General features: G+C 39.4%; 1 protein-coding gene and 1 pseudogene across 6 annotated transcripts in view; both read right to left on the minus strand.

Annotated features, from left to right (window-relative positions):
• Positions 1-4,294: 4,294 nt before the first annotated feature.
• Positions 4,295-26,836, minus strand: part of KYNU (kynureninase) — a 149,421-nt gene continuing 126,879 nt past the window's right edge. For all 6 annotated transcript variants that reach the window (XM_045299005.1, XM_004703840.2, XM_045298987.1 and 3 more), the window contains exons 12-14: positions 23,137-23,222; positions 8,569-8,799; positions 4,295-6,063 (exon numbers count right to left, since the gene is read on the minus strand). In XM_045299005.1, coding sequence (XP_045154940.1) covers positions 5,938-6,063; positions 8,569-8,799; positions 23,137-23,222 — 443 coding nt within the window. In that variant the 3' untranslated portion in view covers positions 4,295-5,937. The remainder of the gene's footprint in view (positions 6,064-8,568; positions 8,800-23,136; positions 23,223-26,836) is intronic.
• On the minus strand, positions 14,549-17,152 carry LOC115872316 (annotated as a pseudogene).

Genomic DNA, 26,836 nt, shown 5'->3' on the forward strand with positions numbered 1-26,836 from the left:
TCTCTCTGCTACTCCCTGGGAGACATTGCAGAAGACAAGTCACATGGACACAACCAGATCTCAGAAGCTGGAGAAGCCACAGAGAGACCCTTGCCAGCCCAGCACTGAGATGCGTACAACACCACTGGACCCAAAGACTTTCTACCCCACTGGGTTGTGATGTCCTGCATTTGGCTTCATTGCATGTGTTTCGTGAGTCTGAAGACGACTTTATAGATTGGTATCGGACATATGGGCTAATATGACTTACAGCCTTAGACTGGCCTGGGTTGGGATGTTTTCTCAATGTTCATTTCCTCTTATATATAAATCTCTTTCTTATACACATATGTGTGTCCATGGATTTGTTTCTCTAGTTTACCCAGACTAACACATTATGGTACTGCAAGTGAGGTGACCCAGACCTTCACTCCTGAGGGGTTTGGGTCATTAGACGTCCTGTCAGGATTGGGCTGCTGTAACTTACCATTTACTTTAATCACAGGGCATGGTAGCACTGAGTCGACCTATGGGATCTCCTGGATTCCAGACATATTCTTCTTTACCTCCATTATGTAGTACCAGTCCAATTTCTCCTTTGTAATTGGGATCAATCACACCACTCAGTACATATCCAGTAACATATCCAACTGCATGCTATTCCTCTCTTGAGAATGAAGAAATTATCTCTTTGTTTTTCCTCAACTAGTCATGATATGTTGGCTTCTCTAAGCACAGGAAGGAAGAAGAATTTGCCTATGAGATATTAGCAGCCAATTCTCTCAGATGTGCAGGAAGCACCAGTGTAGCTACTATTAATGAATGAAATCCTAAGAATGTTCAAAAGATCAAGAATGTCCAAGTACTTCCAGGGAGAAGGGACTTCTAGAAGCAGAAAAATATCATGAATAATGTCTTAACTTAAAAAAAAATCAATAAAGCTACTGAAGTGTAAATAAACTAATAAAAATATATAGTCCTTTTTGATATAGTGACTCTATAGTCTTTCCATTTTCTTTGATGCTTCCTGCATAGTTCTATATTTTGCCTATAGAATCCTTCAATATTGCAACTTGTGGCTTAATTTTTTTCTTCGGTTCTTTCAGCTTGATATATGCCGAGCCTGTCCTGGAGTCTCTAACTCCAGGTCTCTGCATATTTCATTGTCTTTTTGATCTGCCCTTTTAAGTTGTATGTTCAACTCTTTTATTTCAGCATTGCTTCCATTTACTTTGGCTACTCTACAATCAAGAGCAAGTTTCAGAGTCTCTTTTGACATCCACTTTGATCTTTCCTTTTTTCTTATAATTTTAAAGCCCTTTTACTTTCTTCATGTACAATGTTCTTGAGGTCTTCACATCGTGTTTCAGGTCTTCTGATGTTAGTGTTTGTGCAGTGACCTGTTCTGGAGATGTTTTCAAAATTCAGTTGGAACATACTCAAGATCTTTTTTTATTATTGATTTCTTTTACTCAAGGTCTTTTGGCTCTTGTAGACTTAATTTTCTTCAACTTCAACCCGAACTTCTAGAGGATCAATTAATTTTGTGTTAGACCATCAGCCCCTGGCCTTATTTTGGCTGCTAACATTGATCTTCTTCATCATTTCTTCCCACAGGTGTAGTCAGTTTGATTTCTGTGTATTCTCTCTGGAGAAGTTCACATATACGTGCTATATATACATAACATATGTATATATATATATATATATATATATATATATATATATATATGTACATTATCATCATTTATGTTGTCAAAAGTAACTATTTCAGTGAAGTTGTTGGCTTTGCAAACAGCTTCATTTCTAGCTCCAGCTTCATTTCTATCACTGAAGCCATATTTTGCAAATGCTGCTCCTTCCTTTTAGTTTCCAAGTTTCACCAATAGTTATCCCAAATGCCAATAATTATCAATGAATCTTGATTAAAAGTTTGATCAATTTCAGATGGAAGACATTGGTAGAGTTTTTCAATTTTTTTCATCGATAACTTTAGTGGTGGGTGTACATTTTTGAATAGTTGTATTGATTTGATTTCCTTGTATGCAGACATTCCCCTATCACAGATAGCCTTGTACTTCAAGGTAGATCTTGAAACGACTTTCTGATGATGAATGCTATGTCATTCCTCTTGAATTTGTCATTCCCAACGTAGTATATTATATAATTGTCTGGTTCTAAATGATCACTACTAGCCCATTTCAGCTCAATCATACCTAGGATATTTATTTTTGTTAGGTCCATTTCATTTTTGACAATTTCCAATTTCCTAGACTCATACTTAGTACATTTCAAAGTCCAATATTAATAGATGTTTACAATAGTTTCTTCTCACTTCCAGTCATGTCCCCTAGCAAATGAAGGTCTTGAAAGCTTTACTGCATCCACCTCATTATGGCTGACTCCCCTTTGAAGAGGCATCCCTTCCTCAGTCAGATTTTAAGTGTCTTCAAAGCTGAGGGCTTCATCTTCTGGCACTATAGCTGACAAATATAGACACTACTATATTATATGAATTAGGCAATGTGGTATGAATGCAAAAAAACAGATAGGAAAATGAGAAAGCACAAGTACCCTGGAAAGCAATTGAAATACATATGGAAAACTGACTTACAACTGAGAAAGTATTATGGATCATAAATTTTAAAAACATGAAGAAATGTTTAAAATTCCAACTCATATTATTCACCAAAATACTCATAGGTTTACTAAAATTCAAATATGATTTATAATTCTCTTATAAAATGCTAAAATGTATATATGAAAACAGTGAAGACTATATTTAGAATAGGGAAGATTTTTTTAAAGCAAAATCAGTGAAATAGATAGATAAACTTAGTTAATTTATAATAAGAACTTCTGTTCATCAAAGAGTACTGACGGTTCGGTGGTGTAGTTCTCGGTTACCAGGCAGCAGGGCAGAGTGTGACTCGTGCCCAATGTCCTTTTTTTGTGGAGATGTGCATGTTGCTATGACCCTGACAGGTTACTGTGGAGCTTCCAACATAAGGTAGACTCGGAAGAAAGAAAGAACAGACAACCTAATTCCCCCAAATCCATCAATGATAACCTATGAACTGCAACAACGGGATCCTGTTGCACACGGGCACACCAAGTGTTGGCGGCTGACTCGCTGGTAGTTCTTCACAGGTACATTTATCAAAAATCTATGAGTGTCCATGTGAGCACGTGTTCACACCCCCTCCCCCACACACACAGAACATAAATTATAAACTGACAGGAAATACATAGAATAAATATAAATTGTAATATTATCTCTAAAACCTGAGTCAATTAGAAACAGAAAATGGACAAAATACATCATACGACATTTCACGAAAGTCTCATGGCATTTTTATAAATTAATAAATAAAATTATGTCTTTAATGAGATACCATTTTTTAACTGTTAGTAAACCACAATTAACCACAAGAAAACAATCAACCACTAACTACTATGGACAAGAAAATTCTCATTTCCAAGTGGGTGTGGAAACTGGCGCAGCCACTTTGGACCACAATTTGAGGTTATGCAATAAACTTGGATATGTGTGTTCCTTATTATCCAGTATTTTCCCAGATTATATATAGCTTAGATAAACTTTTGTACATGTGTACTAAGGATGCTCAGAGGAGGCTCCATGCAATAGAAAAAGATTTGAAAGAATCCAAATATTCTATAATATCAGAATATAGTAATAACTCCAATTTTTATAATAGAAAACTGTGCAGCAATGAAAGTAAGGAACACCTACTGACATCAGACAGGTAAATTGCACACATTTAAACATGATGTTGAGCAAAAGAAGTTAAAGAACACATGTAGTATACTAATTCCATTTCTACAAAGCTCATGCATAGACTGTTAAATATTTTAGGTACATATATAACTGTAAAATTTTTAAAAAGGTAACGAAATGATCAACACAAAAATATAGTAGAATGATTATCTCTATATTTGGGGAAGAAAGAGGGTTTTGTATGGGAATGTTACAAAGGATGTTTCTAAATGCCCTATATCTTCACTTAGTGAGCACATGGGTTCTTATCATCCTTTGAATGATTTTAATGTGATTAGTATGAAATATTTTGGAATAGATATCTACAAATTTTGAGAAAACAGCATGGGGGTGGGGTGATGAAATTGACCAACCTCCTCTGGATTCCCTATTGCCATGAAGTAGAGGTCTGATATGCCTCCTTTATCCGTCTTTCTTTTACTCTAAGCTGACACCAGCCATTTCTCTCTGGCATTCTAGTTCGATGCTTGGTTCAATCATTCACTGAAATGACCACACAGAACGCATAGACACTACTCACCATTATGAGGGTTTATTAGGGGAGTTAACAGGTTATTATAAGCCACGATTAGTAAGTGGTAAGGATGGCAATCATTGGTCCACAGCAACACCTCTTCTCAGCCAGCAACAAGTCTGTTCTTGTCCCCAGCCTCTTAGTGCTTTGGTCCCTTGGCCCTGGCTCCATGGATTAGAAACCAATCTCCTGCTCTGCTTCACAATCTCATGGTCTCTGTGCTGCTACTCTGTTCTGTCTCTTGCCTCAGCCTCTGGTCATGGCCTGACTCCTTTGATCTGTCCTGTAGATTCTGTGCCCCAGGGTCTAGTGCTCTGATCTCGACCTCCACCACTTCATACAGAAATCTTGAATGTATTCTTCTTCAGATTGTCTGGGGCTCTCTCAGCTCCTGCTTCAAAAAATGGCTCATCCAGTCGCCAGGAGTGTGGAAACAAAACTTCACCAACTCCCTCAATTAGTGTTACAAACACCCTATTTGCATAGCCCCACCCAACCTCAATCATTCTGTGGAAGTTACACAGACCTGGATAGAAGAAGAACTGTAGTAAAAAATGTCACACCACTACACATTTTCTCTCACTGAACTATACAATTCATCCCCTTAAATTTTCCATCTCATAGTATTATCTATTTGATTTTCACAAAATGTTTTGTTTTATAATTTTATATTTATTTGAGAGTTTATTTATCTAATATCTATTGTTCTTCTAAGTTACACTTGTGTGAACTATAAAGCCTAGTCTGATTTGGTCACCATCATTTGTTTAAAAAATGACTTCCATCTGAAATCAGAAATAGTCCTGGGTTACAGTTTTAAACATGCCTTCGTTTAGGAAGATGAGTACTACCACAGGTTGGAGAGGACAGCCATGGTACAGCCATTTGCTACAGCCATTGTCAGACCACTCATCATAAGTACTTGAGAAATGTCAGTAGGTACTGGTGTTGGTAGTTGCTGGTATTGGTGATCCTTCTTTTTTTTTTTTTTTAATGTGCCTCTACTATTATATCTGATTGTCTAAATCAGTTCCGTGCATCGAATCTACTTAATCTGCAGCAATAATTATTTCATATTCACTCTTTCTTGCTGTTTATGTATATATGTAGACTGTTTTGCCAATTCAGAAGTACTGGTTGTGGCATCAACAACTGAAAACTGAATAAGTGCAATAGAACTGAGTTGAACTTTGCGACAGTGTAGCAGACACTGTGACCGCACATTCAGAATAAAGATGTAGGAGATGAGACTTTTATTTTCTAATCTTTAAATCCTTAATCATAAAAGCCTTGAGGTTATTTATTTTACTGCTTTGGAGGCAGATGAATATTTAAACCCTTGCACTAGAGAAAGCTCCTTAAAAAAACCAAACTAAAACAAAAAGAGATGATAGGAACATCAAAGAAAGGAACACCCTGCAAAGTAGGGATTAGGACCCAAGAATGGGTGGAGCAGTTGGACACACTTAAGGACTACTTAGCGGCATCGATTCTGAAAATGATGTTGGATTTTTCTGTGAATTATGTAAGTCATCCTCAGTGCAATCAAATAGAAATCATTCCCATTCATTAAAAGTTGAAGAGTAATTTTAAAAAATCTCAGCCGCTTTCAGTGTGATTTCATTAAATTTCCTAGAAAACACAACTAGTTTTGTGGTTCTACAGGGTCAAGGACAGAAAAGAGCAAATTGACAAACTTGTAAACATCATGGAAAGAATTGTAGAGAGGGACGGGAGCCACTCGAATGCCATTTGGTTCTCGCTTGTCACACTGCAGAGGGGGAAGAGGAATAGAGACACGGTGATGTTAGCACTATCGTACAGAGAAAATAGACATCCAAGATCAAATTAACGTTTGGTGTTGATTTCCATTAAACTTAATATATAAGGAAAAACAGTTAACATGTTAAGTAGAACATATAGGTTTTGAAAAGTTATTCTTGCTAATAATGAAAATATGAATGGATTTGTGGGTGTCCTGGTGGCAAAGTGATTATGCATTGGGCTGTCAACAGTTCAAATCCACCAGCCGCTCAACGGGAGAAAAATAGGGTTTCTACTCCCATAAACAGTTAGTGTCTCTTGAAACTTACAGAGGCAGTTCTGGCCTGTCCTACAAGGTCACTGAGTCAGCACCAACTCGATGGCAATGAGAAAAAAATTACGTTGGTACTATATATTTTCAAAGTACTTTCCTTATCATTAAGCACCCAAAGATCACATGCAAAATATATATGTAGGAAGCCTGTTACAGACTTAAATCCTTGGAGAAATCTAAATGAATGAAGAGATTGAGATTGTTCGAGTTTTAGCTAATTATTGTTGCATGTAATTCTCTAACTCCTAATTTTATATATAACTTTTATTGTGAAATGGTAGCTGGGCACCATCTAATTCTTCTAGTGTCAGAGTCATGGTTTGTGTGGTCTATTAGGCCACTGAACTGATTATTTCCATATCTCTTCAGTTTACTTCACTCTTCTTCCCTCCAAACATTTAGAGACAATAGATTCACCTTAGATCATCGCTCATAGCTTTTAAGACTCCAGTTACTCCTGCCCAAAGTAGCATTTAGAATCTAAGTGTAGAGCATTGTCTTTGTGGACTATGCCAGTTGGCCATGGTCACTCCTAAGGCTATGGTCCTGAGTTTCTAGGCTCTATAACTTATCCTTCCCTCAATGTGATTGGTTATGTCTAAGTTTTCATAACTTTGTTCTCTGTATGCTGCACCACATTCATGGATATTTTTGCAGCACAGATAAAGAGACATGTAGAACTATCTTCTATCAAAACTATATATTCATGTGTATGCCCCTAATATCCTTTTTAAAGAATGGGTTATATTCTTTAAAGGACCCAGAAGAAGGACCAGAGAATGTATTCTAGCCTGAAGATCTCCTCTGGTTATCTTTAAGAGCACCTACACCAGAATAGGCAATATAGAACATGATTTATATGTGATGTTCCATTTAATTATCACAACATCTCTTTGACTTAAGTATATATAAGCCCAAAATACAAATGAGAAATCCCAAGCTAGAAGATGTTAAGGAACTTTCCTAAGAACACACAGTTGGATATGAAATAGCTTCATTTGAATCCTAATATTCAGACATGTGTCTCCTGATTCTAGGTAGCCACTCCTGAAAGATTAGATGATAATATGAGGGAAATAGTTTCTAAATTGTAATACATTAATTTATCAGCTAACATTTATTAGTTCTCTCAACAAGAATAAGAAAATGACCCGAGCCCAAGGATTAAATTTTATTTATATTAAATATATATATGTTTAGATTTGGTATAACTATGTATCTATATCTTATATATTATTACCATTGCTTAGATCAGCAGTTCTCAACCTGTGGATCGCAACCCTTTTGGGGGTCAAACAACCCTTTCACAGGGGTCACCTGATTCATAACAGTAGCAAAATTACAGTTATGAAGTAGCAATGAAAATCATTTTATGGTTGGGTGTCACCATGACATGAAGAACTATATTAAAGGGTCACAGCATTAGGAAGGTTGAGAATCACTGGCTTAGATCATTGTGTTTTTTTTTTATAAAGGGGCAAGTCTAATAATAACTTCATTCAATAAAACAAGTAAATAAGACTGATATTTTTATCCTCCACTAAATTGTTTAATTCTATTAGTCAATATATATCAGAATTTTATTAATGAAAGTTATGTACCTATTGATAGTAGTTAAATGGGGTTTATTTCTGCCTAAAATGTTATGAAAGCATTGAATTTTACCTAAATCTGTTTCCTGTAACCTAAATTCATGATGTTCCTTTTATTTGAAGTGACTGATCTGGGTGCCAGTCTACCAGTACCACGTTGAATATTTCAAAAATCCACAGCTATTGAGTTGCTTCTGATTCATGACGACCCGATAGCACCCCCTATAGGGCAGCTGTGAATTGGAGTACTTCAAACACAACCTCACCGCCATCAAGGTGCTTCCAGCTTCCAGCTACCACGCAAGACTGGATAGGAATGCCCCTATGTGTTTCTGAGACTGTGAATCTCTATGGGAGTAGACAACCTCAACTTTCTCCTTTGGCACAGCTGGTGGTTTCAAACTGCTGACTCTGAGGATAGTAGCCCAAGGTGTAACCACTTAGTTGACTCTTCATGTATACTCACTGATTGCTGATTGGTATAAAATAATATGGGACATTGAATAAACGAAAGAATTCAAATTTTGTGCTGCTGAACTTGTAGCCCATCAAGAAGAGCAGGTAGCAAAACAAAATGTGTACTTACAACCACTCCTCTTTTTCCTAATTCTTTGAAAACATATTTCATTGGAGCAGAAAATGTGAGTGTTAGCTGACAGCCCCGGTCTTCTACATGAGATGGAGTTATTATATTTACAAACGGTTTCTTGCTTTCTGCTTTATCTTTGCTAGAGTGATGCTTGACCAGGTACTCCAAATAGCCTGTTAGCAAAATAGATTTTCTCCTCAAAGCTTTCATAGTTGCTTGTTTAAAGATCTACAAATGAGAAAGAAATCAGTTTAACAATGTATAAACTAACTAAATTATAAATACAAATGACTACCTTTGACCTTTCCAGTGGACACTCAACTATACATATGCAATATATATGTGACATATTATATTTATGTGTACTTAGATATACATTCAATGTCCACTTTTTAAAATGCATTGGCATTACAATCTGAAGGCATAATTCTCATGACTGCAAATGTCATTTAAACAATACTTGAAAGAGAAGGAAAAAAGAAATTGGCATAATATCCTTCAATGTTATTAGCTTCTATCATCATTAAGCAAAACCCATCTGAACAAGTGCATTTAAGTACCATAACATTTAAAAATTGTCCCTCCAGATTATTTTATAAAAATCAAAATCAAGAAGACTCTTTGCTATTCTGAAGTCAATTTCCTTTCATGCACAAACAGTACAGTGCAAACTAAACACAGGTACACAGATGCAAATAGTGTGACCGATACGATTTCTGATTTGTATCATTTCCAAAGTCTCCATTTTAATACAGAGAAAAACAGCAGTAAAATGACAAAGGCAAATCTCCTGAGATGCAGCGCAGCCAATTGCTAGATAGCCCATCTATGATGGTAGTGGGTTAGGTTGTTCGTGGCCATCCGGTCAGTTGGGCTCATGGTGACCCCCTGGCACAGAGTAGAGCTGTCCTTCATCTGGTTGTTAAAATTGAGTTCTTTTGGAAACAGATCACCAAGCCCACTGTCTGAAGTGCCTCTGTGTGTGTTCAAACCCCCCACTTTTGTTGAAATAATTTTCTTTTCTCTCTTCCTTCCACTCAGTTTCTTTTCTTTTTATCTCACTACACTCTAGCTGTGGTGAGAAAATGCTGGAACTTGTGGCCAGAGGTGTCTTGTGGAAAGACGAGTGACAGGGGCACACAATAACTACCACTGGGACATTAGGGGTCACAACAGACACACTTGTCTAGCTTATCGCTTAAGGTCAAGTAGAGTTTAAAAATATATCCCACATATGAGAACTGAATGAACTGTAAACAGAGAATGATACATGGAATGGCCCCATTCTGTTTCATGTGATAGCACAGAGTACAGACAGGGTCGTTTGGTAATAACCTGGCACTATGAAGTCTGGGAAGATAACTATTTTGTATGCATGTGTGACGGGTGCGGGCATGCATTTTAGCAGCACCGAAGCAGGAGCTCACATTCTGGTTTACCTTAGGAAGGCGTGAACTCAGAGTGTTCAGGCAAGGATGTTTTAAACAATTTTGCATGGGAGTTGTGGGTTTGGTTGAACGGCAGTGTGTGAGTCCTATTAAAGGTAATGGTATCTAAAGAATAGCGGACAAATGGAAACGGTGAAATGGCATTTGTCTCTCTCCAAACCAGGCATCGCAGACTGTCCAGCCTGCACAGAGCTCAGCTGCAAGCAGAAACAGTCATTGCTTTGGAAAGCCTCTAGACTCTGAGTGCAAACTCTGAAACTGAACACTCAGGTCTAGTAGAAGACAATTTAATTTCCTTAATTGTGTAAAACAAAATGCAGGTAGATGTAGCACAATGTGTATTTAAGGAACAGAACTGGATTTGGGCATCCAGGAGACAGGGTAAGAAGGATCAGTATTCTTGCATAAGGCAAACTGTTAACTTCACAATAAAGAGCATAATAAATTGACAGCAGTGAATGCATACCAATTAATAATTACATAGAATATATATGGCTTAAATACATCAGCCAAGAGATGGAGAGTAGCCGGACAAATTAAAGCCAAACCCAAACAAGGCAGAACTGAAAACCTTATCAATTTGTTGTCCACGGGAGACAAAAACACAAAGACATTTCTCAGTTAATATCAAAAGCTGGAAAAAAATATTTCACGTGAACAGTGACCAAAAGATACCAAGAGTTGAAATAATAACTCTGATAGGATACACATTAAGTTTTTGTTAGCGATAAAGAAGGGCATTACAAAATGATTAAAGGGTCAATCTACTAAGAGCGCTCAATGACTGAGCTCCAAAAATAGATGACAAACTCGAACAGAATTGAAAAGAGAAATACAAAGTTCCACTGTGATAAGAGAATTAAAAACACCACTTTCAATGATGGATAGAACAACACAAAAAGAAACTTAACAACGATGTAAAAGATCTAAACAACACAATCCATCCATCCAACATCGTAGACATGTATAGAACATACCACTCAACAGCAGCACAGCACACATTCTCAGGACAGACCATATATTAGGTCACAAAGCAAGTACAACTAGATTTCCATTGGAGGTCTGATGCTTTGTTGGATACAGAAGAGATGATCTGACCTGTAAAAGCTCACTTAATTCACACACACAAAGAGTTTTTAAAATCATAGCAGAAAGAACAAAGGAAACATCATTAAATATCTGGAGACTAAACAACACCTTACTTAAAAATTATTCAGTAATAAAAGAAACTACATATGAAATTTTAACAATTCCTAGAGTCAAATGAGAGTAAAATACAAAATAGTGCTCAGAAAAGGACTTCTAGCAATCCACGTAGATGTAAACATAAAAAAAAGAAGGGTTAAAATCTATAGTTTGACCCCCCTCCCCCACCCCCAGCCAGTCCTGGGGCTTTGGGGCTTGCTCAAGGGGAGTCCCTCTGGGACAGGGGGGTGCAGTGAATGGTGTGACCCTTTGCTGGGCATGCCTATACAGTAGGGGATGCTGGGCCCCTCTAGGGTTTCCTGTATAGGCTCCAATAAATTTCTTCCCTTTTGCTTAAAAAAAAAAGTTCTATAGCTTGTGCCTACAACTTGAACATTTTGGAAAGAAGCCACAAAGCAAGTCCACAGTTACCAGAAAAGGGAGTTAGAAAAGATGAGAGCCACATAAATGAAATAGAAACAGAGTAATCGTATAAAGAAACAGCAAGGTTAGAAGTTGGTGCCTTGAGAGGATGGGGAAAAAGAGAGAGAGAGAGGGAGAAAGAAAGAGAGAGACTAAATTGATGATGGGAAAAAAGGAGAAGGTGAACATAACCCCAATAAGACAGGTGACTACCACAAACTCAAAGAATCAACGAGTCCACAAGACTACGAGCCCACATACACCATGTCCTGATCTAAATGGGCACCAGAAGGCCTAGATGGTACTCAGCTTCTCCCACCAATTATTCTGAGCAGATCACGGACAGGAGGGGAGAATTAACGGAGAACAAAACTCCAATTCATGAAAGTGATCAGACTTGCTACACCAAGAGTGACGAAACGCAACTCTAAGAATGCAACTTGAGCTTGGAACTGAAGTCACTGATGGTGGTCTTTTCGCCAAGCAATGGACTGGTTTATAGAAGGTAAACCATATCAATTGTGAATACTGTACTCTCATGTAATCAACTTTATGAGAATAAATAGTTAACATTTCCTCTAAAACAAAGATAAAGAAAAGGGGAAGGAAGCTAGGTTAAGAGAAATAGAATAAAGAGAAAGGAAATAGTGAGACTATTGGCAAAATGTAACCAATATCATGAGCACAGTTCATTAAAAATGCTAAGTGGGAATTTAACTTGCTATGTAAATTTTTACCTGACAGATCTTTTTTTAAATGTTTAGAATTAAAATAATAATAATAAACTAAGTCTATTTTCTTTTTTGCTTTCACTATTTCTATGCTTTCGGTACTGGAAAATAATAATACTTAAAAATTAGGAAAAATGTAGTTTAAAAGATCTACTCATTTATCACAGAATTCATGAATGAGTTTTAAGAGCTGACGTTATTTTTGTGACTGACTATAATGAACACAGAGGTAGAAAATTTTGATGAAAGAGAAAAAACTTAGTGTGCTATTTTCAGCTGTGATTTTTTTTCTTTTGAATTCTTTAGCTGGCTCTGAAATAATTTTCTGAGGTAACACACAGTGCCCATCTTTGTTTTGAGTTTTCTGATTTGCTGTGTATTTTAACTGAATGTTCTAATTTTGCACTTTGAGGCTATTCCTTTATTGTAGATTGATTTACCTAAAGCGTATAGCAATCATCTCCCTATTGTGCCAAAGAAACGTGAACCTTCAAAATAGGTGTTGTTTGATTTCAGTTCACTAACAGGAAAGTTGTGGGGACAGCAGGCATACTGTGGTCCAGTTAAAAAGTGAGACAGATGGTTTCACGAGATGTTATTTGGGAAAGGTCACCCTCAGTGTCCCAATGAAAGCTAGGTTACTATCTCCTGGTTCCTAGCCCACTGCTCTCTCCTGGCCCACGTATAATTCTACAAATGATTCATAGCCAACAATATTCATAAAAGGACAATTTGAAACTGAATATAAGGTGTTATTTTTAAGGACACCAATCAATATATGTAATTCCAAGAAAGATATTAATATCTTTTTTTAAATCACTGCATTGTCCATCCACGGACATGCTCATATACAAATGATGCTTTAAGAAAAAAGGGGGGGAAATCAATATGGTATTTATTAAGCTGTTCAGCCTCATCCCAAACTTAAACGAGATGGGATGAAGAGTGGGAGAGGGGCCGGAGGAGACCTAAGACAAAGGCCAACTCTCCTAAGCTCAGCCTCGAGCCAAGGTCTTAGAATTCCTGAGGGACCCAGGGCCGTAGGATGCGCAGCAGCGAGAAGTAGTCTGCTGAGGTTCCAGGCTCTGGGCAGGGCATGCCAACACTAGAGGTACGTGTTGCTCAACGTCCATAATAGGCTCTGTCAAGGAGGATGTGATGTGATGTGATTTGATGGGCTCATACATAAGAACAACTGTGCCGTTGACACACGACCAGGTGGTGTTCATTGTTGCACACCCGGTCATTGTGAGTCTGACCTGGCTCGACGCAGCCCCTAACAACAATAAAAACATGGGAGTTTGACACTGTGCAGCCGCATCTTGAAATCTTTCGAGAACCTGCATCCAGGTGTCTGTGTTATCACTGCTGCTGCAGCAGGGGAAGCTGGAGGCGGCAGGAGCAAGGCGAGAGGAGCCAGGTGAAGCAAGCCGAGTGGGAGGGAGTGGCGCGCACCCAGCCCCATCTGCTGTCCTGCCAGCCTCAGCAGCGAGAACAGCCCATGACCCACTGTGCCCGCCCGCCTGCCAGACAGACACTGCCCCAAATTCCACACCCAGAATTCAGTCCTCTGCCCATGTTCCACCTGTGGGCTGCTGCTCTAAGAGTCTGGGTTTATGGTCTTTAAAACCATTAGGGGGAAATAAAACAAACAAACAAAAAACCTTATGGAACACAGAGATGGGGTTAAATGTTGCGCCAACGGACAATGCATACCTGTTTTCTGGGTTTGTTTTGTTTTTTGTGTTTTTATGTGCAACTTCAATTATTCTCTATGTTCATCTCCCCATTCCTGGCTCAGCCACCCCCTAGCACTGAGTACTGCCTCTCCTCGTGGCCCTCTGCCTTCACAAATCCACCTGCCCAGTCACCAGCGTCCAGTGGCTCCTCCGTCACACTGACTCACCTCTTTCTCTTCAACCTTGATTGTACCTAACAAGCAGTGTGCAGCCACACCTGGCCTCTTCCCTCAGGTAGCAATTGTAAGACCCAGGGGAGGCCACTGGGCCAGTTCCCATCACCCCTACAACCAGGGACCCTAGGGTTTTTCGTCCTATGGAGGAAACTGGGCAGGGGGTTAGGGGAGTGAGTGGGGATGGGGGGGCATCCAGTCAAGAGATCTACCACCTTCAGAAAGCCCCTTAAATCAAATCTCTAGCAAATAAGGGCTCACACCATTTCCAGCCCCACTCATTTCATTCTCCGCAACATGGTCCAGCCCACCTCCACTACGTCCTCTTCCCTAGCAGTCTGGGAGTCTGATTCAGAAGGTTCAGGCGGAGGGCAGGCCCCATCTGTAGCTGCCCGGTCATTTGCAGCCGTGACCTCCATCTCTCCCTGAGGTCGCATCATTCTCCTCTGCCTCCCTGCTTCTGGTCAAGGCAGTGGCAATGACCCGGCACTTTTTATTTGAGTGACGTAGAAAGCCATTACCCTCAGAGTAGCGGGATCGCCCGCCTGGAGCAGATTCCCATTCCCACAACTGTCTCAAACTCATGGGTCATGAGCTCCCCAAGGAAGTCTTGCACCCCCAGTTATTTGGCCTTCTCCTGGGTGTGCATGCCCCTGAAACCACTCTCCACAGCTGTCTGAAAAGCAGGCCAGGCCTCTAACGCCACGCGAACGCCAGCACCAAAGGGCACTCATGAACCTTCCTTCTCTAGGACCGCCATTACCTGATCGTGAACCACGTGATGCACAAGCTGCCCAATCCATCCAAAGCACCACCCAGCAAAAGCATAAAACCTCTTCCACGGTTGGTATTTGCCTTCAAGATCCTTATGTTCGAATTTGTCACAAAAAGATGCAAGCAGCCACCTAAGTGAGACATCAACTACCCCACATGGAAGAAGCATACCAGCCTGCACGACCCAAGGATTGTAAAGAATAAAATCCAAATCCCCAGGAGGGAATGGTATCAGAGCTTAAATTGTGAAAGACTGGTTTGCAGAAGGCTATGGGTGACAGAGAAGGTCAAGATACATTTACAGGATCTACACACGGCATAAGCCTCCGGTGATTTCCCTCTGACCAGAATCGAGGAAGGGGAATAGCCTGGTTATCAGACAGAGTACTGTAGACAATTATAGTGAACTAAAAGGGAAAAAAATCCAATTTGAATGGTTAATACTGTATCATTTGATCTCTCCTTTGACACATTTGGAGTTTGCTCTGGTTTTTAAGTTTCTATTTTCTTTCAAACTAGGGTTTACCTCTGCTGTGTTTTGTTATTGTTATTCTTGACTCTATGTATTTTTCAGTATAGGAAACTCAGGATGGATAACGCTATGGAGACAATAACTTAATTAAGGGTCGCTGGAGGGTACGGCAAGGGAGGTGAGGGGTTAGGGGGAGCCGGTAACAAGGAGCACCGGAAGGAAGAAATGTAAGGTGGTAGCAGTTGTACAGCACACCTTGATATGATGGAACTATTGAAGTGTATGATGTCTGCAATTTGTCCCAATAAAATGGTTTGAATTTTTTAAAAGATCAACAAAGAAAGGAGAGACAACAAAGAGAGGCAGTTTATTTCATGTCCTTACTTCTTCACTTACTCAAACTTCAACCACATCATCTTCTATAAAAGTTATACTTGTTTAAACAGATAATGTAACTATTTGGTTAAGTCCCTGATACTTCCTCATAGAAGCAAGGCCAGAATCGCCTAGAAAGGAGAACTCTTTTAATAATCAGAGAAGTGGGAACAGTTAAATCCACCATTTTGTAATTTTACATGTTATAATTTATAATTGTACACAATACAATTTATAGTGTAATTTATCATTACAAATCACATAATTTATCATTTAAATTGTAATAAGTCACAATTTATAACTTTCGCAAACAATTTCTCCAACATTAAGTTCAATGAACTACTATCATAAGTAAACATCTCTTAAAGAGTCCAGAGAAGTCTATCTTCCTCTTTGCGTGAGTTTCAGGGTGATTTGGTAAAGTTTACATTTAGCTATCCAAGAGAAAAAATAAATTAATTTCTTTTTTAAATTGTTTTATTAGGGGCTCATAATACAACTCTTATCACATTCCATGCATACATCAATTGTGTAAAGCACATTTGCACATTCATTGCCCTCATCATTCTCAAAACATTTGCTCTCCACTTAAGCCCCTGGCATTAGCTCCTCATTTTTTCCCCTTTCTCCCCGCTCCCTCCTCCCTCATGAGCCCTTGATAATTTATAAATTATTATTTTGTCATATCTTGTCCTGTCCGATGTCTCCCTTCACCCACTTTTCTGTTGTCCACCCCCCAGGGAGGAGGTCGCATATAGTTCCTTGTAATCAGTTCCCCCTTTCCAACCCACTCTCCCGTTACCCTCCCAGTATCGCCACTCACACCACTGGTCCTGAAGGGATCATCCGCCCTGGATTCCCTGTGTTTCCAGTTCCTATCTGTACCAGTGTACATCCTCTGGTCTAGCCAGACTTGCAAGGTAGGATTCGGATCATGATAGTGGGGTGGGGAGGAGGGAATTAATTTCTATCTGAGGATTAAAAACAAAAAAAAATTGTTTGAGTGACTATAATACAGAGTGATTAAAAAAAACAGGGATAGAGAAGAGACGAATCTGCCACTTTTCTCTCAGTATGAGGGGCAAATACCAGAAGAAAAATCAACCCACTGCCCGAGAATCTAGAAGATAATTTATAGATGAGGCTGAGAAATCATTTCCAGAGACAAGGACGGTCAGAGGAAATCGCTGAGCACTGCCTCTTCTTAAACTAGGTCTTTGGGCCTTTCATGTTGTAACTCACCTTCTCCCTTAGTTGCCATATAAACATGTAAAATATGCAGAAGCTTTATTGTGTTACACTGGGTATATGTCATAAAAATAATTCTAATATCATTATCTGATTTATTAAGAATATTTTTACCTCCATAAAAGCTCAAAATATGTATGACTAGTGGAAAATCTTATTACTGGCTCTATTTTCAATTTAAACAAACCCCCCAAAATACAACAAACATCTGCCAAAAGGAGAAAACAGCACAAACACCATCTAGTGGCGTCACTGAGTAAATTGAAGTGAAACGAGTTCATTACCACAATCTACTGGTGAAGTTGTGTAAAAAGCCGAGGAGCTTGACACTGCCACCCAGTGGCCAAAAAGAGAATAAACGGCTCCAAGCTTTCAAAGATCTAAAACTTTAGCTTTGGTTGGAATTTTGAAAGAGTAATTTTTTTTAAAGCGTCTGCTTATTTTGATAGTTACGTCTTTAAAATATCTCATAGAAATATAAATGAGTTCTGATGTTCAATGATTAAGTACTCAGCTGCTATCCAAAAGGTTGAAGTCTTAAACCGACTAGTGGCAGTGCAGGACGAAAATGTGTCCCTGGGCTTCTGTCAAGAGCATAACCTTGTATCAGAGCAACACCAATCTAGCTGAGAGGAAGCACTAAGAGGTGGAAGAAAGGGGGGAACGTGATGGTGGCACAAGAGGAGGCAAAAGGAAACAGAGGAAAGCTCTAGGAAGCAAAGCTCTAGATAGAGATATTAACAGAGGGGTGTACTTATGTAAACACATTGATCCATTAAAATAGAGGTACTGGCCTGCATACATCTATCTAAAAGACAACACACTGAGGCTGTGGACGGGCCTTGGGCCACAGCTCATACCCTCCCTCGATACAAAAACACCTTGTTCTAACAAAATGGCATTCTGTGATGCTCACTCCCACCCTACCCCGCCACCCCAACATGATCGCTGAAGACAAACTGGGTGCATAAGCATATGTGGTGAAGATAGCAGATGGTGCCCGGCTATTAAAAGTTATAGTGTCTGGGGTCTTAAAGGTTTGAAGTTAAACAAGCAGCCATCCAACAGTGAAGCAACAAGCCCACATGGAGGAAGCACACCAGCCTGTGCGATCGAGGTTTCATCAGGACCAGGTAACAGGCATCAGAATATTCATAACAAACAAACAAAGATGCATTGGTGAGAATGAGGGTGGCCAGAGTGGAGAGCCAAAGCCCATCTGTGGACAATGGAATATCCCTCCACAGAGGGGTCACAGGAAGGGGATGAGTCAATCAGGGTGCAGTGGAGCATGGATGGATCATGCACTATACCTCTGGTCCCTCCCTCCCACTATGATGACCCCAGTGCTGCTTCCCACTCTGCACTGGAAGGGAGCCTGTGCATAGATATCAGCAAGAGATAAAGCTCAGAACACATGGAACCCGGGACCCGGAATGCGAATAGCAAGACCAAAAGGGGAGCGAGGAGTGGGGAAGCTGAGGAGGAGGGGGTACCAATTGCATTGAATGGCACATAACCACACACACCCGTCCAGGGGGGAAGAAACACAGGAACCAAAGGAGAAGGGAGAAGAAGGGAGACGACCATCGGTATGAGATATGAAAACAATAACAATCTATCAAGGGGCCACAAGAGTGGGGCGGGGAGGGAAAAAAAGGGTAGCAGATCCCAAGGGCTCAGTAGAAAATAAATGTCTAGAAAAGAACGTTGGCAATTTATGTACTCATATGTCTGATACAATTGATGTATGGATTGTAACAGGAGTTGTAAGAGCCCACAATAAAATGATCCAAAAGTAATAATAATCAGAGTATAACCTTGGAAGCTCTAAGAACAAGTGCTGCACTGCCCTTTAGGGTTTCTCCGAGTTGGGATAGACTTTATAGCAATAAGGTTCAGGAGAAATAGACGTACATTAAGTTAAAATTTAAATTTTCCTTAAAAATCTTAATATAAAATATGTATCAACTTAATATGTATATTAATATACTATTTATCTACTTAAATAAATTTAGCACTCAGCCTGAAAATAATATTCAAATAACCCAAAACATGCATGCATACACACAAACACAAACCACTTGTCTGTTTGCCATACTGTGGTGGCTTCTGTGTCGCTGTGATCCTGAAAGCTATGTATTATTTTTTTAATCCAGCAGGGTCACCCATGGTGAAGAGGCTTTGTGGAGCTTCTTGAAAGCCTACGATGTCCACTTTTAAGGGATTTGCCACTGATATTTTATAAACAGCAGGAGAACATTGATATACTGCCAGAAGACCAGCCCCTCAATTTGGAAGACAATCAAAATACAACAAGAGGAAAGCTACCTGCTCAAAGCAGAAACTATCTTAATGGCCTGGATGGAGTTGAGCTTTCAAGACCTTCATCTGATGATGGGGCACACTCCAAAGTGAGGAGAAACAGGACCAAGCACCCATCAGTAACCAGAACAGCAAATGTGTGTCTGAGTCTAAAATAAATGAGTAAAAAATGAAATGGAATGCATAAAGGTGGATGTCCTGGACATTTGTGAGCTACAATGGATCGCTATTGGCTATTTTCCGTTTAACAATCATACGGTTTATTAATGACGAACTCAACATAACTTTCATCATCAAAGAGGAAGCTGTCAAGATCTGTCTGGAAGTACACTGTTGTCAGTGATAGGGTAAAATCTCAATGCCGATAAGGAGTCCATTTGATACAACGATTGTTCAAATTTCTCCACCAATCACTAAAGTTAATGATGAAGACATTAAAATTTTGTATCAACATCTGTCATCTGAAATTGATCAAACGTGCAATCTGAATGCATTCTTAATTAATGACAATTGGAATGAGAAAGTTGAAAACAAAGAGGATGAACAGTGGTTGGGACATAGGACTTTGGTGACAGAAACAAAGTTGGAGTCCACCTGATAACATTTTGTAAGACGGATGACTTCTTCCTGGTAAATACCTGCTTCTACAATGTAATCACAGAGCTCGCTAGTTGGGATGCACAGGAATCAAATTGAATACATCTGTGAGAAAAGATGACTAGAAGCTCAGGGTCATCAGCCAAAATGAGGTCAAGGACAAACCGCGGAACAGACCATCCATTAGTCATATGTAAGTTCGGTTAAAGTTGACGACAATTCAAACAAGACTGGGAGAGCTATGTCGCACCATGAGTACATACCACCTGGGTTTCAAGAAGAGATTGGCATCATTGAGCGCAAATGAAAGAAGACCAGAGGACCTGTGGGATGGCATCAATAATATCATACGTACAGAAAGCTAACCGTAGTTAAAAGGACAAGAAAGGGAGAAGAGCTCAGTGAAGATCAGAAGAGACTTGGAACTCTTAAATGTAGAATAGCTAAAGTGAATGGAAGGAATGTTGAAGTCAAAGAACTGAACTTTCAATGGGCAGATCAAGAAGACAAAGTAAACTATTATAATGAATTGTGCAAAGACCTGGAGTTAGGAAATCCAAAAAGAAGAAATGCCCGATATATCTCAAACTTAATGAACTGAAGAAAAATTCAAGCCTCAAGTTTTAATATTGAAGGAATACATGAGCAAAATATTGAACAATGAAGGAAGCATCAAAAGAAATGGAAGGAATACACAGAGTCACTGTACCAAAACAACTGGATAAAAGCCAACCATTTCAAGAGGCAGCAGATGATAAAGTACCAATAGCAATGAATGAGAAGCCCAAACTGCACTGAATGCATTAACCAAAAACAAGGCTCCAGAAATCGACAAAACACCAACTGAAGCATGTCAAGAAACTCATGCAGCCCTGGAAGCACTCACTAGTCTATGCTGAGGAATTTGGAAGACAGTTACCTAGCTAACTGACTGGAAGAGATCCAAATATGTGCCCATTCCAAAGAAAGGCATGTAAGAAGAATGCAGCAATTATTGAACAATATCATCAGTATCACAAGCAAGTAAAATCTGATTGAAGATCATTTAAAACAATTGCAGTAATACCTTGTCCAGGAGCTGCTATAAAATAAAACCAGATTCAAAAAGGGTTGTAAATCAGGATATAGCATTTGCTGATGTCAGCTGAAAGCAGAAAATACCAGAAAGAACTTTACATGTGCTTTATTGATTATGCAAAAGAATCCACTGTGTGTATATTAACAAACAATGGCTAATATTACAAAGAATGGCAATTCCAGACCATTTCATTGTGCTCAAAGTAATCTGTATATTGATAAATAGAAAGTAATCCAAATAGAATGATGGAATACTGGTTTAAATCAGAAAAGGTGTGGGACAAGGTTGTATCCTTTCACCATACTTATTCAATCCATATGCTGAGAAGCTGGATTATCTGAAGAAAAATGTGGCATCATGATTGAGGGGAGTTTTATTTACAATTTGCAATATGCAGATGACACAATCTTGCTTACTGAAAGCAAGAAGGACTTAAAGCATTTTCCAATGAAAATCAAAAGACTACACAGCCTGTGGTATGGATTGCAACTCAGTGTAAAGAAAGCCAATTCCTCAAAACTAGACAAGGATCAGCATCATGATAAATGGAGAAAAGAATGAAATTGTCAAGGATTTCATTTTATTTGGAAGCAAATCAAATCGCATGGAAATAGTAGTCAAGAAATCAATAGGTGTATTGCACTGGACAAATCTGCACCACAAGATCCCTTAAAGTGTTAAAGAGCAGAGGTGTCACCGTGAGGACTAAGGTGCGCCAGTGCTTGGTACTTTCAGTTGCCTCATATGGATATGAACGTTGGACAAAAAATTAAAAAACCACAGAAGGCTTGATGAACTTGAATTTTGATGTTGATGAAGAATATGAAAAGTATTATGAAATGCCGAAGAATACATGTCTATCTAAAAGAAATGCAGCCAGAATGCATGCTTTGCACATGTTATGAGGAGAGATCAACCCTTTGAAAAAGACATCATCTTGGTGAAGTACAGGATCAACAAAAATGAAGACATTTGAAAAGATGAATTTACACTGTGAATGCAATGATGCACTCAAACAAAACAATTGTGAGAATGCTGCAGGCTAGGCGATTGGGGTGTGTGTGTGTACAATGGGTCATTATGAATAGGAACTAACTTAATAGCACCTGATACCTGTTGGATGGACAGTTAGGTAGCTAGTTAGGTAGCTAGTTAGATAGCAAGATAGATAGATAGATAGCAAGATAGCAAGATAGCTAGATAGCTAGATAGCTATCTAGCTAGATAGATAGATAGATAGATAGATAGATAGATAGATAGATAGATAGATAGATAGATAGATAGATAGATAGATAGATAGATAGATAGAAAGTAGTCATAGATAGATAAAAAATGATATTGTGCTTATGTGGATATTATTTTTTTTCAGGGCAAAACTAAACCTATTTAAGAAAAGCTGTAAATGGATTTTGAAATTTTCTTAAACTGCTAATAGTATAGATATGCATGAGTGCACTAGCATAGCAGTCCCAGTTAAAGAATGAAAACAACCAATCAGTCGACCTCATGACACAATTCCACTCAATATTTGGAATAGTAACATAATGCATCATTCCTAAAGCATGTCTTTCTATGGCTTCTTCATGTGGAACTTTGTCAGCTCCTCACTTAGTCTAATGGAAAAACAATAATTCTCTGGAGTCACCATAATCACATCAATGTTTGCACCCCATACTTTCTCAGATACATGTTGAAAATTGAATTAATAAATAATTTAATTTCACATGTTAATTTTGTTCATAAAGAGACCAAGTTAATGATTAATGAACCACTGAAGCTCATACAGCTTCTCAGTGGAATTAAAAACATCTTTTCCAAGACCAGTTCTGTTTAACATTTACTGAATGCCAAGCAGCAAAGAGTTACTGTCCAAAAAAAGAACGCTGTCCTTTATTCACAGCTCAGGTGCAAAGCAAACTTATAATCCTGCTCATGAGCAGAGAAAACACTGTCACAATCAGAGAGAGAAAAGGGCAAGATAAGCACAGGTCACTTACCTCTAAACTAGCATGCAAGGAACAGACCAACAAAATGGGAGGGTTTGAAATTCGGAATCCATTGGCCCCAGGGATTAACTGGAGCTCTGAAAAGTCAACATAATATTATTCTCATAAAACATGGCCCAAAGAGTGTCCATCCAAACCAAAAAAACAAACTCACTGCCAACTCCTAGTCACCCTAGAGGACAGGGTAGAACTGCCTCAGTGAGTTTCTGAGACTTTAAAAAGACTGTCCAGAGAGAGAGTGAAATAGTAAAATATGTAGTAAAATCGTGAAATTTAAACAGTTTTACTTCTAGAATTTCTGAGATATTTTAAGAAACTCTATGGAGTGTAAATACTGTCAATGCCCGTCCTTTCTGTTCCCACCATCTCGACAGCACCCCAACCACCATAGTCCATAAACTATGTCCTTAATCATTGTCCCTGAGCACAGCCCTCTGACAGCCTCTCTGCTCTCTCGTTCTCAAGTCCGCATTGTGTTCTGTCTGCACTTTGCTTTACCAAACCAACTGCCATCGAGTCGATGCTGACTTTCAGTGACTCTGGAGAACAGAGTAGAACTGCTCCTAGGTTTTCCAATCCAGTAAACCTTTATGAGAAAAGATGTTGTTCTTGTTGTTGTTGTTAAGTGCCATTGAGTCGGCTCCAACCCATAGCAACCCTATGTAAAACAGAATGAAGCACTGCCTGCTCCTGGGTCATCCTGAACTATTGTTCCTATGCCTGAGCCCATTGACGCAGCTACTGTGTCAATCCATTTCATGAGGGCCTTCCTCTTTTTCACTGCCCTTCCACCTTATCCAACATGGCGTCCTTCTCCAGGGGCTGGTATCTCCTTATAATTATGTCCAAAGTTTCTCAGATGAAGTCTTGCCATCTGTGCCTCTAAGGAACACTCTTGGCTTATTTCCAACACAGATCAGTTTGTACTTTCAGCAGCCATGGGCACTACCATGGCTTGGTCAGGTGCAGCTCAGTCCTCAAAGTACACTGCTGCCCTTCAATACTCTAAAGAGGTCTTGTGCAGCCGATTTACCTACTGCAATACATTGATCTATTGACTGCTGCTGCCACGAGCATTGATTGTGGATCCAAGCAAGACAAATTCCTTGACAACTTCAACCCTTTTCTCATTTATTATGATGTTACCTATTAGTCCAGTTGTGAGGATTTTTGGTCTACCTTACGTTGAGTTGTAATCCATAATGAAGGCTACAATCCTTGATTTCATCAGCAAGTACTTCAATTCCTTCTCATTTACAGCAAACAAGGTTGTTTCATCTGCATCCTGCAGGTTGTTAATAAGCCTTCCTCTAAATCCTGATACCATATTCCTCTTCATATGATCTACCTTCTCTGATGACTTGCTCAGTATACAGATTGAACAAGTAGGATGCGAGGATACAACTCTGACACACACCTTTCCTGATTACAAACCATGTAAGTATTGTATTCCCTTGTTCTGTTCTCACAACTGCCCCTTGATCCATGTACAAGTTCCTCATGAGCACAATGAAGTTCATTAAAATTCCCATCTCTCTCAAGGTTATCTACAGTTTATTATGGTCCACACAGTTGATTGCCTTTGCTTAGTCAATGATACACAAGTATACATCTTTCTGGTATTTGCTGCTTTGAGCCAAGATCCATCTGACATCAGCAATGGTATCCCTTGTCCCATGTCCCCTTCGGATTCCAGCCTGAACTTCTGGCCATTCCCTGTCAATGTACTGCTGCAACCATTGTTGGAGAACCTTAAGCAAAATTTTACTTGCGTGCAATAACCATGATATTGCTCTGTAGCTTGAGCATTCTGTTGGACCACCCTTCTATGGAATGGGCACAAATATGGGTTTCTTCCAGTCGGTTGACCAGGTAGTTGTCTTCCAAATTTCTTGGTGTAGATAAGTGAGTGCTTCCAGTGCTTTGTTGTTGTTATTGTTGTTTATGAAATCATATCAATGAATGAGACCATTAATATTTGAATAGCTTAGCTGGGAGGTGTTATTTGTAATGTTAATCAAAAGCAAAAGAGATAAATGAAATGACCTATGAAGGTGGCTACAGTTTTTAGAATGACTTGATCAAGTGGCTTCTCTTGTTGTTCTTGTTGTTGTTGTTGCTAGGTGCCATTGAGTAGGTTCTGACTCATAGTGACCCTATGTGCAACGCAGTGAGACAAGAAACGCTGTCCGGTCCTGTGCCATCTGCACAATTGTTCCTATGCTTCAGCCCATCGGTGCAGCCACTGTGTCGGTCCATCTTGTTGAGAACCTTCCTCATTTTCGCTGTCCCTCTTCTTTGCCAAGCAGGATGCCCCTTTCCAGGGACTGGTCTCTCCTGACAACATGCCCAAAGTATATGAGACAAGTCTTGCCATCCGTGTCTCTAAGGAACATTCTGGTTGCACTGCTCCCAAGACAGACTTGTTTGTTGTTTCTTGGCAATCCATGGTACTTCCAGTATTCGTCGCTAACACCGTAGTTGAAATGTATCAATTCTTCTTCAGTCTGCCTACTCAATGTCCAATTTTCACATGCATATGAGGTGATTGAAAATAAGATGCTGTGGTGCACCTTAGTCCTCAAAGTAGCATTCTTGCTTGTCAACACTTTAAAAAGGTGCAGTAGATTTACCCAACACAAAGCATCATTTGATCTCTTGGCTGCCTCTTCCATGAGTTTTGATTGTGGATTCAAGCAAGACAAAATCCTTGACAGCTTCAATTTTTCTCCACCTATCATGACGTTAACCATTGGTCCAATGGTAAGGATTTTGTTTTTTACATCCAGCTACAATCCATACTAAGGGCTGCAGTCCTTGATCTTCAACATGCAAGTGCTTCTAGTCCTCACTTCAAGTCCTGCATATCACAGGTTTGAATCAGCCTTCCTCCTGATGTCTTATTCCTCTTCTTTTAATCCAGCTTCTCTAATGATTTGCTCAGCATACAGATTGAACAAGTATGGTGAGAGAATAAACCTTGTCGACACCTTTCCTGGTTTTAAACCATGCAGTATTCCCTTGTTCTGTTCTCACAACTGCCTCTTGGTCCATGTATAGTTTCCACGTGAGCACAATGAAGGGTTCTGGAATTCCCATTCTTGTTAAAGATATCCACAGTTCTTGCTAATATGCTGCCTTCAAAAATGGTTGGATGTCCACCAGTTCCATCTGGCACAATGACACTGTAGATAGATTCTTTCCATCATCTTTTTTTTTTAAATCATTTTATTGGGGGCTCGTACAATTCTTATCACAATCCATCCATCCATTGTGTCAAGCACATTTGTACATTTGTTGCCCTCATCATTCTCAAAACATTTACCTTCTACTTTAGCCCTTAACATCGGCTGCTCATTTTCCCTCTCCCTCCCCCTCCCCCCTCCCTCATGAACCCTTCATAATTCATAAAATATTATTATTTTGTCATATGTTACACTGTCCAACGTCTCCCCCCACCCTCTTCTCTGCTGACCATCCCCCAGGGAGGAGGCCATACGTAGATTCTTGTAATTGATTCCCCCTTTCTACCCCAAATTCCCTCCACCCTCCAGGCATCACCACTCTCAACACTGGCCCCGAAGGAGTCATCTGTCCTGGATTCACTGTATTTCCAGTTGCTATCTGTACAATGTACATCCTCTGGTCTAGCCAGATTTGTAAGGTAGAATTGGGATCATGATGATTGGCG

This window comes from Echinops telfairi, unplaced genomic scaffold, assembly GCF_000313985.2.
Source record: "Echinops telfairi isolate 266 unplaced genomic scaffold, ASM31398v2 ScPeMD7_4;HRSCAF=17, whole genome shotgun sequence".
NCBI classification, from domain to species: Eukaryota; Metazoa; Chordata; class Mammalia; order Afrosoricida; family Tenrecidae; genus Echinops; species Echinops telfairi.